The sequence below is a fragment of the Excalfactoria chinensis genome, chromosome 2 (assembly GCF_039878825.1).
Source record: "Excalfactoria chinensis isolate bCotChi1 chromosome 2, bCotChi1.hap2, whole genome shotgun sequence".
Lineage (NCBI taxonomy): Eukaryota > Metazoa > Chordata > Aves > Galliformes > Phasianidae > Excalfactoria > Excalfactoria chinensis.
In genome coordinates, this window is record NC_092826.1 from 134759572 (window position 1) to 134771952 (window position 12381).

Below are 12381 nucleotides of genomic sequence, written 5' to 3' on the forward strand. Positions count from 1 at the left end.
TCTGGAAATCAGTGCTGAAGATCCAAGCTGTTCACTGTTATCAGGATCAACTGCTTAACAAGAGGCTCAAACACAATGAAGGGCTCTCCTTTCTTATCAGCCCTTTCTCTCTAGTGGTTATCCTGCAATGATGCAACTCATTTCTTCCCTCTTTTTTTTTCTTAGATGCTCATTTCCTCAATCTTCCTGTCCCAAAACAATGTTCTTACATCAGCACAACCACTAGGCAAACCCTCAGCAAATCCATGCAAACTTCCCATTCTTGACCTTCCTTATCTGGAGCTCAAAACTGCATTTCCTACCTCCGATTTTCTCAGCAGTGCTGGTTCTAAATTGAACACATTTATTACACCCCCTCAAGGCAACCCTAACCATGGTGAGACACTGACAGATGCCTGGATAAGGGAGATGTTATTAGGAAGAACTTCCTCTCTGAAGGAGTGTGTGGGCTCTGGCACAGACTGCACAGGGAGGTGTTGGGTCACTGCCCTGGAGATGATCCAGAACTGTGGAGATGTGGCACCAAAGGATGTGGTCAGTGGGCATGGTGGGGATGGGTTGGTGGTTGGAGATGATCTTCGGAATCAATTCCAAATTTAACCATTCTATGAGCTCACCATCACCTGGGAGCTGAGTACGGGCTGCCTTACTTTCCTCCCTTCTCTTTTTGTGCTAAAGGGACAAAGGGAAAAAAACAAAAAAGAAAAGAAGAAAAAGGAAAAAAGCACCTTTATTTTGCTACAAAACCAACCACTGCAGTTATAACCACCCTTCTCGACCACAGGCTTGTTGAATTGCCATCACAGCAGTTTCCCTTCATCAGGGGCTGGAGACAACTGGGAGTTTGGTGCCCATTTTACAGGTATAAGCCATGGCAGCACATCTATCAGTGTCAGACAGGACCTGCGGCTCTTCACCTGGAACTTTAACTAACACAAACCAGAAAAAAAACACCTAATCCAATTAAATCCCTGCCAAACCAGTGTGCCCCCGCTGGCAGTGAGTTCTGATTTCAAACCATTCTGAATACGATATAAAAACAGATCCCTCTTTAATTTGTCTCAAACTGTTAGCACACAGGCAGAGCTGGCACATGCATTTCTTTTCTTCCAGCCAGAGAAACACTGCTGATGTGAGCTGCATCTTCTTTAGAAGATGGGACTTCAGTCCCCTATGGGAGCAGCAGCTCCCCATGGAAGAATGATGTTTCTTCCCTATTCCCCTTCCTGCTGTTCTCCTTTTTATTTTCCCTTTTTAATCAAAGTTCTCCCCCCTGTGAACTGGGTCCAGCTGCAGGAAGCACTGAAGTTTGCATATTCCTATCTACCACCAGCCGTGCAAAGCCCTGGTGCAGCATAAATCATGACAACGGGGGTGGCTTCTACCCAATCTCTGTGGATTTCTACCTCAAATCTGCAAACACATTTAACACAAACCAGAACCCAAATGCTCCTGGTTTTCACACCTGTTGCAGCTTCAAATTATTCCCCACAGATGCTTCTTGCTTGGCAGACAACACAGTGGCAGGAGGCACCGCCTCGCTGCTGAGGTATTTTGAGAGGAAAGCACTAATTAGAGTGGAGCTGGGCATGAATGGGAAACTGGAATCTCTTTTTGCAAATGGATATAAAAAGTCTAGGAAGTGCTTGTTGATCCAACATGTGAAAGTGTGAGTGTTATATTGCTTGAGGGGAAATCTATGTCTCCTACTCTTTGAAAAATTATATCAATGAAAGCAGAATTAGGCAGTTATGTAGAGTGGGCGTTAGCAGAGCTCTGACAAGAAGGAAAAGTGAAGCCAAGAACATCTCCTGCATCCATCTTTTCCTCTTTAATAGTTCCCTATAAAGTTATCCAAGCAAATGGATGCCTTTCGCAGCTATATGTCTTAGGCCACTAAGGCATTCTCACACAGGACAAGGCTCTTCTCATCATTTCCACAGCCCCAGTCTCTGCTCCTCCCTACACACCCACATAATCATCCCCATATACATGGGGTTCTCCCTCATCCTCACTGCAGCCAAACCTTCTCCATCACTTGCTCCCTTTCATCTCACCCTTCAAAGGTGACCTTCACATCACCAGTCCTGTTCCTTTGTTGGCCTCTTCACTCAACCTGGTGTGATGCACAGCCATAACAAACACAAAGCTATTATGCTGAACATCTGAGATTGCTTAATTTTATTATTTTTTAATGTATTTTTTACATATTTTTTTACAGGCTGCCCAGAGAAACTGTGGGTTCCCCATTCCTGGAGGTGCTCAAGGCCAGGTTGGATGGGGACCTAGGCAGCCTGATCTGGTGTGCGGCAATCAGCCCATGGCAAGAGGTTGGAACTGGATGATCTTTAAGGCCGCTTCCAACCCAAGCCGTTCTATGATTGCATGATTTGATGATTTTTGCATGTGGGTGTTTAGGTTTCCATTAGGTAAAACCACATTTTGGTACTTCAAGAAGACTTCTGGCTCAGAGTTGCTGGTGCTGAAAATCAGTGACACTCAGGGGAACAGCTGTGCAAACTGGTTACCTATGGAGACTCCTAAATAAATATGTATATCTACCCAAAAATCTTGACCACCTCAAGACATCCAGCTACTCAAAAACAAGCATAAATCAAATTCAACATTACTGTGTTACTTCTGCTTTTATAGTGTGCAGTATTTTTCGCAATCAGGACTTTCCCCAGTATATTTCTCCCTCCAAATCCAGCTGCTCAAGGATGATTTTTTCAGCCTGCCAGCCACAAGTGTCCCACAGCACCCCAGTGCTTCAGAGAAGCTGGGCACAGCCACCACTCTAAAGCCAAGCACAGAGCTGCTTCCCAGCTTGTTCCTGCAGACTGTATTAATTTTTAAGAGAGCTAAATTGATTTCTCATTTCATTCTCTCTAGCAGCAATGAACAAAATAGCTACATGGCAGAAATGCTCTCCTTCACGGCCCATAAGAGTATGTTAAAAAGCCATTAATTCCAGGGTTTCTTGTCTTTAGCAAATTGGTTACTGTCACCACTAAACTTAGGCAAGTACCTAGCAGTGGCAATGCAGGGAGCAAGGCAAACTCTTTCACTGCTCTCGGAGTAGAGTAACTATTGAAAACCCTGAAGATGATGATCCAGAATGGGCTGTAAAATCAAAACTACAGTTCAAGATACTTAGCCTGTTCCACTCATCTTTTCCACTGGAGTAGCCTTGACAGAACATGAGTCTTTATCTGTTCTGCTTTAGCAACATAGAATGTCACTTTTGGAAGACATTCAGATTACAAATAGCAATCAGCAATGTTTAAAGCACATGGCAACTTCCCCTGGCACCCAAACAACCTCAGAGGTCACTGTGTGCCTACTTAACTGGTTCATACGCTCACGGATCAAAGAAAAGGTGTTTCTGAAAGTCATTCCTGACTAAACCTCCATGTAAGGGTGTTGAAGTTCTAGACCAGAAAAACCTCCTTCAGTCTTTCCCTCAGGCTTTCCTCTGGTCTACATGGTATTTTCCTTCACTGTCATGTCTCTGCCTCAGAACAAGGTCACCTTTATGACTTCTCTGTGTTGGGGGGCTCAAAGAAACTGAAACCTTCAACACCATAAACCACTGTGCTGTGCTCCAGATAACTTCTAGTATCTCTCAGAAAATATTTCAAGAACAAATGAAAGCCCAGAACACTCACACAAATATCACAAAAACAAATTACCATGACATAGAATATGATGTTCGGCACACCAGAGTTGGGAGCGTGTTAAGTTTTCTTTGAACCATTAAGTTTAGCAAACCCATTCTCTCAAACCATCTCAACACACCATTAAAACTAATCGAAAGTAAGCAGTTTCTCTGTTGAGCAAAATGGGCAATGAAGCAAGTACTCCAATAGAGTAACCCAGCTTTTTTTTATGCTTCTTTCAAACTTACCCTAACCAGTGCGCAGTTCACACTGATTTATCACAAGATGAGCTGGGGTGAGAACGTGCCCCCAACCTGCAGCACCTGTGTTCAAGGGCACCTACAACCACCACATAAGACTGGAAATTGTCCACCTGGTGATCAGTGGGAAGATGAGCTTTCCTTCCACTCCAGTCTAACGTTGCTAAGGAAAAAGCTCTGAGTGTGGTCACTCAGAACTGGTCAAGATGACAGAGGAGCAACCTGGAGAAGCCTACGCTCCAGCTAACCATGTTATAGCTCTAACCATGCTACTTTAGTCTTCAGGGCTGTCAAAGCAGCATCTTAGCACAACCCTTTTTCACAATGAAAAATATTAGCACTTATAAAGTTCTTAATGTCTATGCAAAGCAAACTATAAATAATTCATTTAGTCCACATGCATCTGCACCATTTGAAATGCACCAGTGCTTTTATCAATACAGGGGGATGAATGTACACTGCACAGAATAGACCTGGGGGCATTTGGGCTCTCCATGTACTGTTGATTTGAACATTATTATTAAAGGTAAACTGAAATAAATTACCTCAGTTACTGCAAGTCTTTTTTTTTTTTCAGCATGGTAAATAACACTTATTAGTTCTAGGTCATTAAATTAAATATTAGACTTAAAGAGAGCTTTGAGAGCCTATAATACTATTAGGAAAACATGCAGTAAAACATATGTGCCTCAGTATCAAAGATAAAAAGAATTGCTCTACTATATTTAGTTCTTAGTGCATTTTTCAGGGGGACTGATGCAAAGGCCCAGTTGCCATTCTCAGACATGAGCCAGGCACACAGCCATTCTGGCACTTCCAAAAATGCCATTTAGAGACTCTTGCTAAACAAGCCACTGTCCTTCTTCAGATTAGAATAATATTTTCCTAGTTTTGCAGCTGCAGCAAGTGGGCAAGGGATCAAAGACAGCAGGGCTTGCTTTTCAGATGCCTCAGGGTATCCTTCAGTGTCCCATGCCCCTTGCTGACCAATAAATCATGCTTTGCATTTCATCCCTTATTCTATTGTCTGGCTGCGACCTCTCTGCAAGGACTACCTCACCATGCTGAGCCAGTGCCTAGCACAACAAAGATACACTCCTGGTTGGATCCTCCAGTCAACAAAGTACAGCCCCAAATCCTGACAACAGTCACCACAACATACACTCTGACTTGTAGAACGCCAACAGTAAGTCAGGAAATACAAGTAAAGATGGTAGACTGTACCCAATCAATTGGATGTACCCAATGAATTCCAAGCTCCCATAGCACTACTGGGTTTGGAACCTGATGACCCTTAATATCCCTTCCAGCCTAAATCATTCTAAGATTCAATGATTCTATTAATTAGAATAATCAATACTGCATTGGAAGTATAGCTATGTCAGCTTTGAGATCAGTTCTTTCTTTTTTTCTAGCTCCTTTGAAATCAATGAATAACAGTGCTTATTGATCTGACATACGTTATTTCCACTTGCCCACCAGGTATCAGAACATGCTTAAACATCAGCATATCCCATCAATTTCAGTAAGTCTTCAGAATGTGTCATCCTGTAAATAAACACTTTTCTGGGAAAGGAAGGAAATAGATTTGAAGAGCTGAGAGAACTGAATTTCACAGATCTGAGTGATGGTGGTATTGTGCAACATTAAGTCATTGGAAGAGAAGGAATAGAAGTACAGACCACAAGTATCTACTTCTTTTGGTTCAGATTCTCCACAAAACGTTGCTAGAATCACTCATTCTGTGGTACTTAAATAGGCAATTTTTCTGCTAGTCCATTTGCACTTAAACTGAGAATATGAGACCAGTGGGAAAGTGTACTTAGGAATCAGGCTATTGCTCTTTCATCTGGCTTATCAGAAACCTTGATGAAGATTTCACCACTTAGCCAGCTAGAGAGACCTGTGAAAAGCCACCATAACGCAGACAAGAAAAATGGCCACAGGTCCTTGGATGAATGACTGCAGATTGCAGTCTTGTCTTTAAACACCAAATTATTTTTGGATACAGAATATCTATGGGATTACAAATAAATTCTCTAGTTATATTAAAAATCAGTATCAGTGGTGTTAGTAGCAAAGCAACAACACAACAACAACACAAGTCCTTCAAAAATATCTACTGTGCAGTTTTGCACAATACAACTTTATATTCTCTCATACGGAAACAATATTTTAGTAACATCAGGGCAGGCAAAACTCACTGGAGTTAAGAGTGCACAAGAGAAGGGAAATGGAGTTAAATACATGCTAGGATTGAACTCCTAACACAAGTATATATGACATCAATATGTGAATGTAACTTAAAGCATGGAAAGTACTAATTTTGGACAGAAGACAGCAGTTTTGTGGGAAAAAAAAAGACCTTTTATCAACAAAAGATGCATGCATCAGAGAGGAGAGGTTACACACAGCTCTGTGGCAGTGTTCCACTCTCTGTTCCTTTAAGTTTCATTTATTATAAACCCCTCAGTCTACCAAATAATTAAAAAAAAAAAAAATAGCAGCAAACATCTCAATGAAAGCACCTCTTCCTTTATGAGGATCATCAGGTATCTTACTGCTAATAAAAGATGATAAATAACTATGAGCTGCAGCACAATATCTCTTTTATTACTCTTCCCTAAGAGCAGCTTTGGTGAACACAATTCCCACAGAGTCTGCAGCCTAAAGGAGAGCTCCTGTTCACTGCAGGTGTTTGTGAAGGTGTGTATTGTCTATGGCCTTCCTGCCCAGCTGAGTGGGTGGGAGAAGTTGGAGACAGCTGTGATGAGGGTGATTGGGGAACATTCAACACAATGCTTTAGCACTCTTTTTGGTATAGGCATTATAAGTGCTCCCAATGGGCGCAGTAGACAAGGAAAGCCAAACACAAGGAAGGAACTGATCCCATTCCCTTATTAATTCAGGAGAAAGACTAATAAGTTCAGAGATAAAAGGAGCTGGACTGGAAGCTACATGAATGGCATGCCATGGATCATTTCATTCTTGTCAAAGCTTCTTCAGACCGCAGCAATTTCCAGCAGGAGTTGAATTCTTCATCCCCTAAACAGCTCAATTCCAGCAAATGCTACGTGTATTAATTCCAGCATTATTTGGTTTTCCTCTGACTAGAAAACACACAGCAGCATAAGACAAAAAGAGCACATGGTGTGTGTGCAAGCACCAGCCCAGCTGCTGCTGGGCCACTGTTTTCCAGTTGCTTAGCAACACTTCACCTCCTTGCTGGAAAAAATGGTTTTGATGAGGGAATAGGAAGAAAATGATTTGTTTGTGGTGAAATAATGACTTCAACCACTTCTAACCATCACCTATTGAATCCTGGGAGCACTTAGGGACAAAGGCTGTAGCTTTCAATGCATAGCTATGAGTCCCTTGGCAATAACAGAGCAGTAGTTTTTGCATATGCCTATCTATAAATCAGGAGGAAAAGTGGAATAGGAATTTGAGGACTGAATTTTTGGGCAACCTATTTTAGCTACCTCCCTTGAGCAGGAGGTAAGACAAGACTACTGAGGCCCCTTTTAACCTTAAACAGTGTAATTATGTAATTCCAGGAGCAAAGAAGTGAATGGGGTAAACAAAGGAGGAAATACAAAGAGACCAGAGAACAAAACAGCGAATTATTTGTGTCTCACTCACCAGTTATCCATTTAGCCTCTGGGTCATGAATTTTGAAATCAGCACTGAAAAGATCTTCCACTGTTATCTTCTTCTTCTGAGACAAGCTGTTATCTTCAACTGTAACACATTCAAAAACAGTTATTACTTCTACTTTGAAATGTATCTGAAATTATAGTAAGTGAGTAAGCCATATGATATTCCATCCAGAAATGGTCCACGTTAAGCTGTCACTCATAAACCCCTTCACATTTTTAATATAGAAAAGGAGCATTTAATAGTTCACAAACAGAAACCTCTTAGTTGTTTGTGTATGGAGCATCGCTGAGCTATCAGAGATTGCTAAAAATTATCTCTGAACAATGCTCTGTTCCACTGAACAGAACAGGCCCAGGAATCTGTTGCAATTAATTTCTACCATGGCACAAAGTTCTATCATAGGGCATCCGTGAATGCAACACAGGGTGAAGCAGGATGTCAGGGTACACAGCTGGTTCAGGTGCTGCTTTCCAAATGCCACCTGAGGGAATGGGGACACACAGTTCCCTATCACGAATGCTAAAAGGCACAAATGAACCTCTGTGTTGGAGCTCTGGGAAAGGGTAGGATGGTAAGATCTTATCATTCCTTCTTTCTCTGCAGCAGAAGACTATAATAGCTGCAGAAGGTCTTGCAGACTGCATGGAAATCAACTCTTTACTTGGGTAGACAGTGATTGGACAAGGGGGAACTATGGAAGAGGTTTAGATTAGAAGAAATTTATATTAGATGTCAGGGTAAATTTTTTGCTGACAGGGCAATAAGGCACTGGCACAGGCTGTCCAATGAGTTTGTAGATGTCACATCCATACAGTTGATCAAGGCCAGGTTGGATGTGGCAGCCTTGGGTGGTGCCTGATGTAGAGGCTGGTAAGTCTGCTTGTGGCAGGGGGCTGGAACTGGATGATCTTTGAGATCCTCTAAACCCAAGACATCCTTGAAGTTAGTGAACCCAAAAGGACATGAGCTGAACTGATGAAATCTTATTCACCAGGACACAAACGTAACAAAAATCCAAAACTCCAGAAAGCTCAGAACAAAAGGGACAAGGTCACACCTCCTTGCCTGTCTTCCCTCTGTGATACCAGTGCTGCTTTTCAAGCTTCCTCTCAGTTCCAGCAATGTTCTGAGGCTGAGAGATCAGGCAATCTCAGTCTCCTTTCCTTCCATCAACCCTGGGGCTCAGCTACAAGTCAGTGTCTTGGGCTACTCTGTACTGCAAGCTCACAGGTATGTCTTGTTTTGCACATGTCCATCTCTTGGAAGCCCTTATCAAGCACATTGGAAACTCACCCACCCCACCTTGCTTTCCTGCTCATTGATTGGGCAGACATGAGCCTTCTTCCACCCCAACAGAGCTCCCTATACCCAAAAGACAGCGGGTAAACTTTTAAATCCATGTTTTTATTGGAAATTAATGTTTCTCTGTAACACTTATGAACAAAAAAAATTACACTTTTTCACATCTGGTCATTGGATATTTACCTGCTTTTGCTAAGGAGCAAAAGCCATACAAAATTCAGTCTTCCTTAGCCTCGCTTTTCATAGAATAAAATCATAGAAGGGCCTGGGTTGAAAAGAACCACAATGATCATCTAGTTTCAACCCCCTGACATGGACAGGGCTGCCAACCACTGGGCTGCCCAGAGCCACATCCAGCCTGGCTTGAATGCATATGCAATTGCATTATTAAATGCAAGCTCTCATCAGTTACTGTTCCTTTTAAGAATACTGTTCTAGAATATCATAAGATATACAAACCATAAAACTCTTAAAGTTTTATTAGGATTTTATAATCCTAAGAATCCTCAGAATTAGCTAGCAATACTGCAAACCCATTTTATGCACAACTGAATGCAAAGGGCACTGTTTCGAGCTTATGAGATAATCCTGAAGCACAGTGAGCGTCCTGCATCCCAGAAACCCCAATCAGTGGGTTTTCAGCCTTTCTAAAGTTGAACTCACAATTGGAAGGTTTGAATTGATTTTACAAAAGAATACCCCCTCAATCGTTAAATACCTTAATCAGCATCTGCTCTGCTTAAACAAGCCTTGTCTGCTCTCCACTCTAACACTCACTCTTGCTTTTGCATGATGCTGCTCTGACCATCCTGATGATACAAGTTGGTGATCCAGCTAACCACTTTTCTTTGTCTGAGCATGGACTGCAAGCCTGTATCCCAGACCTGCTCCAAATTACCCTCTACATGCACTGAATGATGCTCGCCATGTTTTAGAGCATCTCTGCATGTCATGTGTTGGTGTTTCACTGTAGAACAGGCCTTCAAACCAAAACAAAATACTAAAAGAACAATGGTTTCCCAGCCAGGGAGAAGGCCAACATAGACACAAGCAAGAAACGCAGAGATTAAATGCAAATTATATTTGTCCTAGCACATCATTATCAGATTAGACTCCAATATTATCATCGGAAAAAAGACTTAAGTGTGAAGTATCCTCAAGAATTTCACTCTGCCCACGCCAGGCTGCACCACTTCACTTGAGAGATGCAGAAAAGAGGATTTGTTTTCCTAACATCACTCTCACTGTTGGCAGCAGCTCCCAATAAACATCCACACATTTACTATGCCTCCTTACTTCCTTGTCCTACCCCCTCCTTTAGCTCAGAGTTAAAATATCAATCATTTTATTTTCTGGAATCCAAAAGATAAACATTTCTCCATCCAATGAACTATTCGAAGGCAGGTAGATGCAGATTCTGCATCTCCTTTTGGACAGGCTCCTTTGTCTTCCCCTCTCCTACCTTACTGGGAAGTGCTTTCCACAGTCAGCACTAGCAGTGCTTGTGCCACTTGCCAAGCCAGCTTTAATGTCTCACTTAGTAATGCCTGTGAAATGATCCTCTTCTTACCCCGTGCCATCACATGTCTTTGTAACAAGCTCCAGGGCCAGTGGCCCCAAGAGGATTGATCTCAACTGCTGCCAAGCCATAGCAGCAACCTAAACTATCAGATTTTACCCTCGGCAGAGCCTCACTGTGAAGCAGTTTGAATCCATAATAGAAACAGAAGTAGTACTGAGCTCAAAGTTTTGTATTTGCATGCAGGGGACAGTTCAGAAACACCAACAAGGGATAAACCAATTCCAAATTCCATTTTGCTATATCAGAAATCCCCAAAAATGTGGTTTGAAATTTTGGCGTATAAATTCACTTGGCACTTCCCTCAGTTTTAAACAGACACTTTCAAAGGTGCTGCTTGGAATTCGTGCCAAACGTGTACTAATTAATAACTGGGTGGTTTATTTGTATACATGCATATGCACACATAGAAATACAAAATGTCTTTGTATATGCACATACCGGGAACACATAAATACACATGACTCTTTCTTAATTCTGACTGCATGCACTTCACATTCCCAGTTCATATCATAAAATAGAAGGTAATCATAATAACTCGTTTACTTTTTTTTTCCCTAAGAGAACATTAACAACGCGGTCTCAATGCTCAGCACACCTTTTCTGTATCACCACTGTAGTATCTATAGTTATAATAGTCATTAATGGATATATAAAAATACATATATGTAAAACCAGAGTTTTCCTGTATGGAGAAGAAAGAGTTCTAAATGAGGTCTATTGCAGAATCCAGAACTGAAATCAGAGCTACTAAATCTTCATTAGATACTATTCTGACTGTCTTTATAGACATTATTGCTACAGGTGGTCACGAGGAAGGAATGACTCATAACTCAGGCTGTAGTTAGGGTATTTATGCTCCTCCCTACGTATCCACCTACATGGGATCCTGCTCTTTATGGAAGCTGTACCTGTGCTCTCATCTGTGCAGTGAGAGCCACTGAGAGCATCGTGAAGCCCACAGATAAGGGTTTAGGAATCTGTGCTTCAGCATTCATTTTTGAAAAGCCAGGGATTAAACTTCCACAAAGTAGGATGTAACATTTCCATAACTAATGGGTACCTTATGGACCATTTATCACAGCAAGTAAATGTCTCTCGATGTGAATGCAGACCACAGGCCACACCTGAAAATGCCCCAGAGATTAACTGCACAATCCAAAGGTGTTAATCTGAACCATAACAAAAGCAATTTAAAGAATGATTCTTAATTACATTTAACCTTAATTAATTTAGTTAATTACTCTGGTGTGACCATGTGCTGCTTGCATTTACATGAACAAATTCTGGATAGCATGAAATAAACTGAACGTAGCGTATCATTAAATCACCAAAAGGACCTCTCAGTGATTGTTTCACTCATTTTCCAGTTAATTACGTGAAGTCCTGTGTTTCCCTACTTGTTGCTCTTTCCAATTGATTTTACAGCAGGACTATTGGATAAGAATGGTGTCAGGGAAGATGGGCCAGAACTGCATGTCAGTTCACATGCCACGAGCTCCTAGAAATTTCTGCCTTGCGGTTCCCATCTCATTTTTTCTCTTCACCACCTTGATCTCTTCCATTTCCCATGGTTTCATTTCTCCCTTGTCATCTTTCCTGTATTCAATCTGTGCTTGCACATACTCATCTAATGAGATCCTTTCCTTCTCCTATACAACGCTCTACAGGTGGCCTTCAACCTTATTCTGTGCTTTGTAGCTCCTAACCCTTTCCAACACCATGTTCTGTGTTTTTTTATCTCATTCATTAGTCCTTTCAAATTCAGATCACAAGCTTCTCAGGAGCAGCAAAAGCACATTATTTCTTCTGCTTAAGAAGTCATAGAAATTTCAAGAGCTGTATAAATACATAATAATCAATAACCATAACTTTATCACATTAAGATTCAAACCTACAACCTCAGCAGCTACTGCAAGAG

At 41.6% G+C, this 12381-nt stretch overlaps 1 protein-coding gene across 5 annotated transcripts in view; it reads right to left on the bottom strand.

The window, feature by feature from the left end:
* DPP6 (dipeptidyl peptidase like 6) overlaps positions 1 to 12381 on the bottom strand; it is a 447472-nt gene that overhangs the window by 131456 nt on the left and 303635 nt on the right. For all 5 annotated transcript variants that reach the window (XM_072328927.1, XM_072328926.1, XM_072328923.1 and 2 more), the window contains exon 3: positions 7562 to 7660. In XM_072328927.1, the coding sequence (XP_072185028.1) occupies positions 7562 to 7660 (99 nt within the window). The remainder of the gene's footprint in view (positions 1 to 7561; positions 7661 to 12381) is intronic.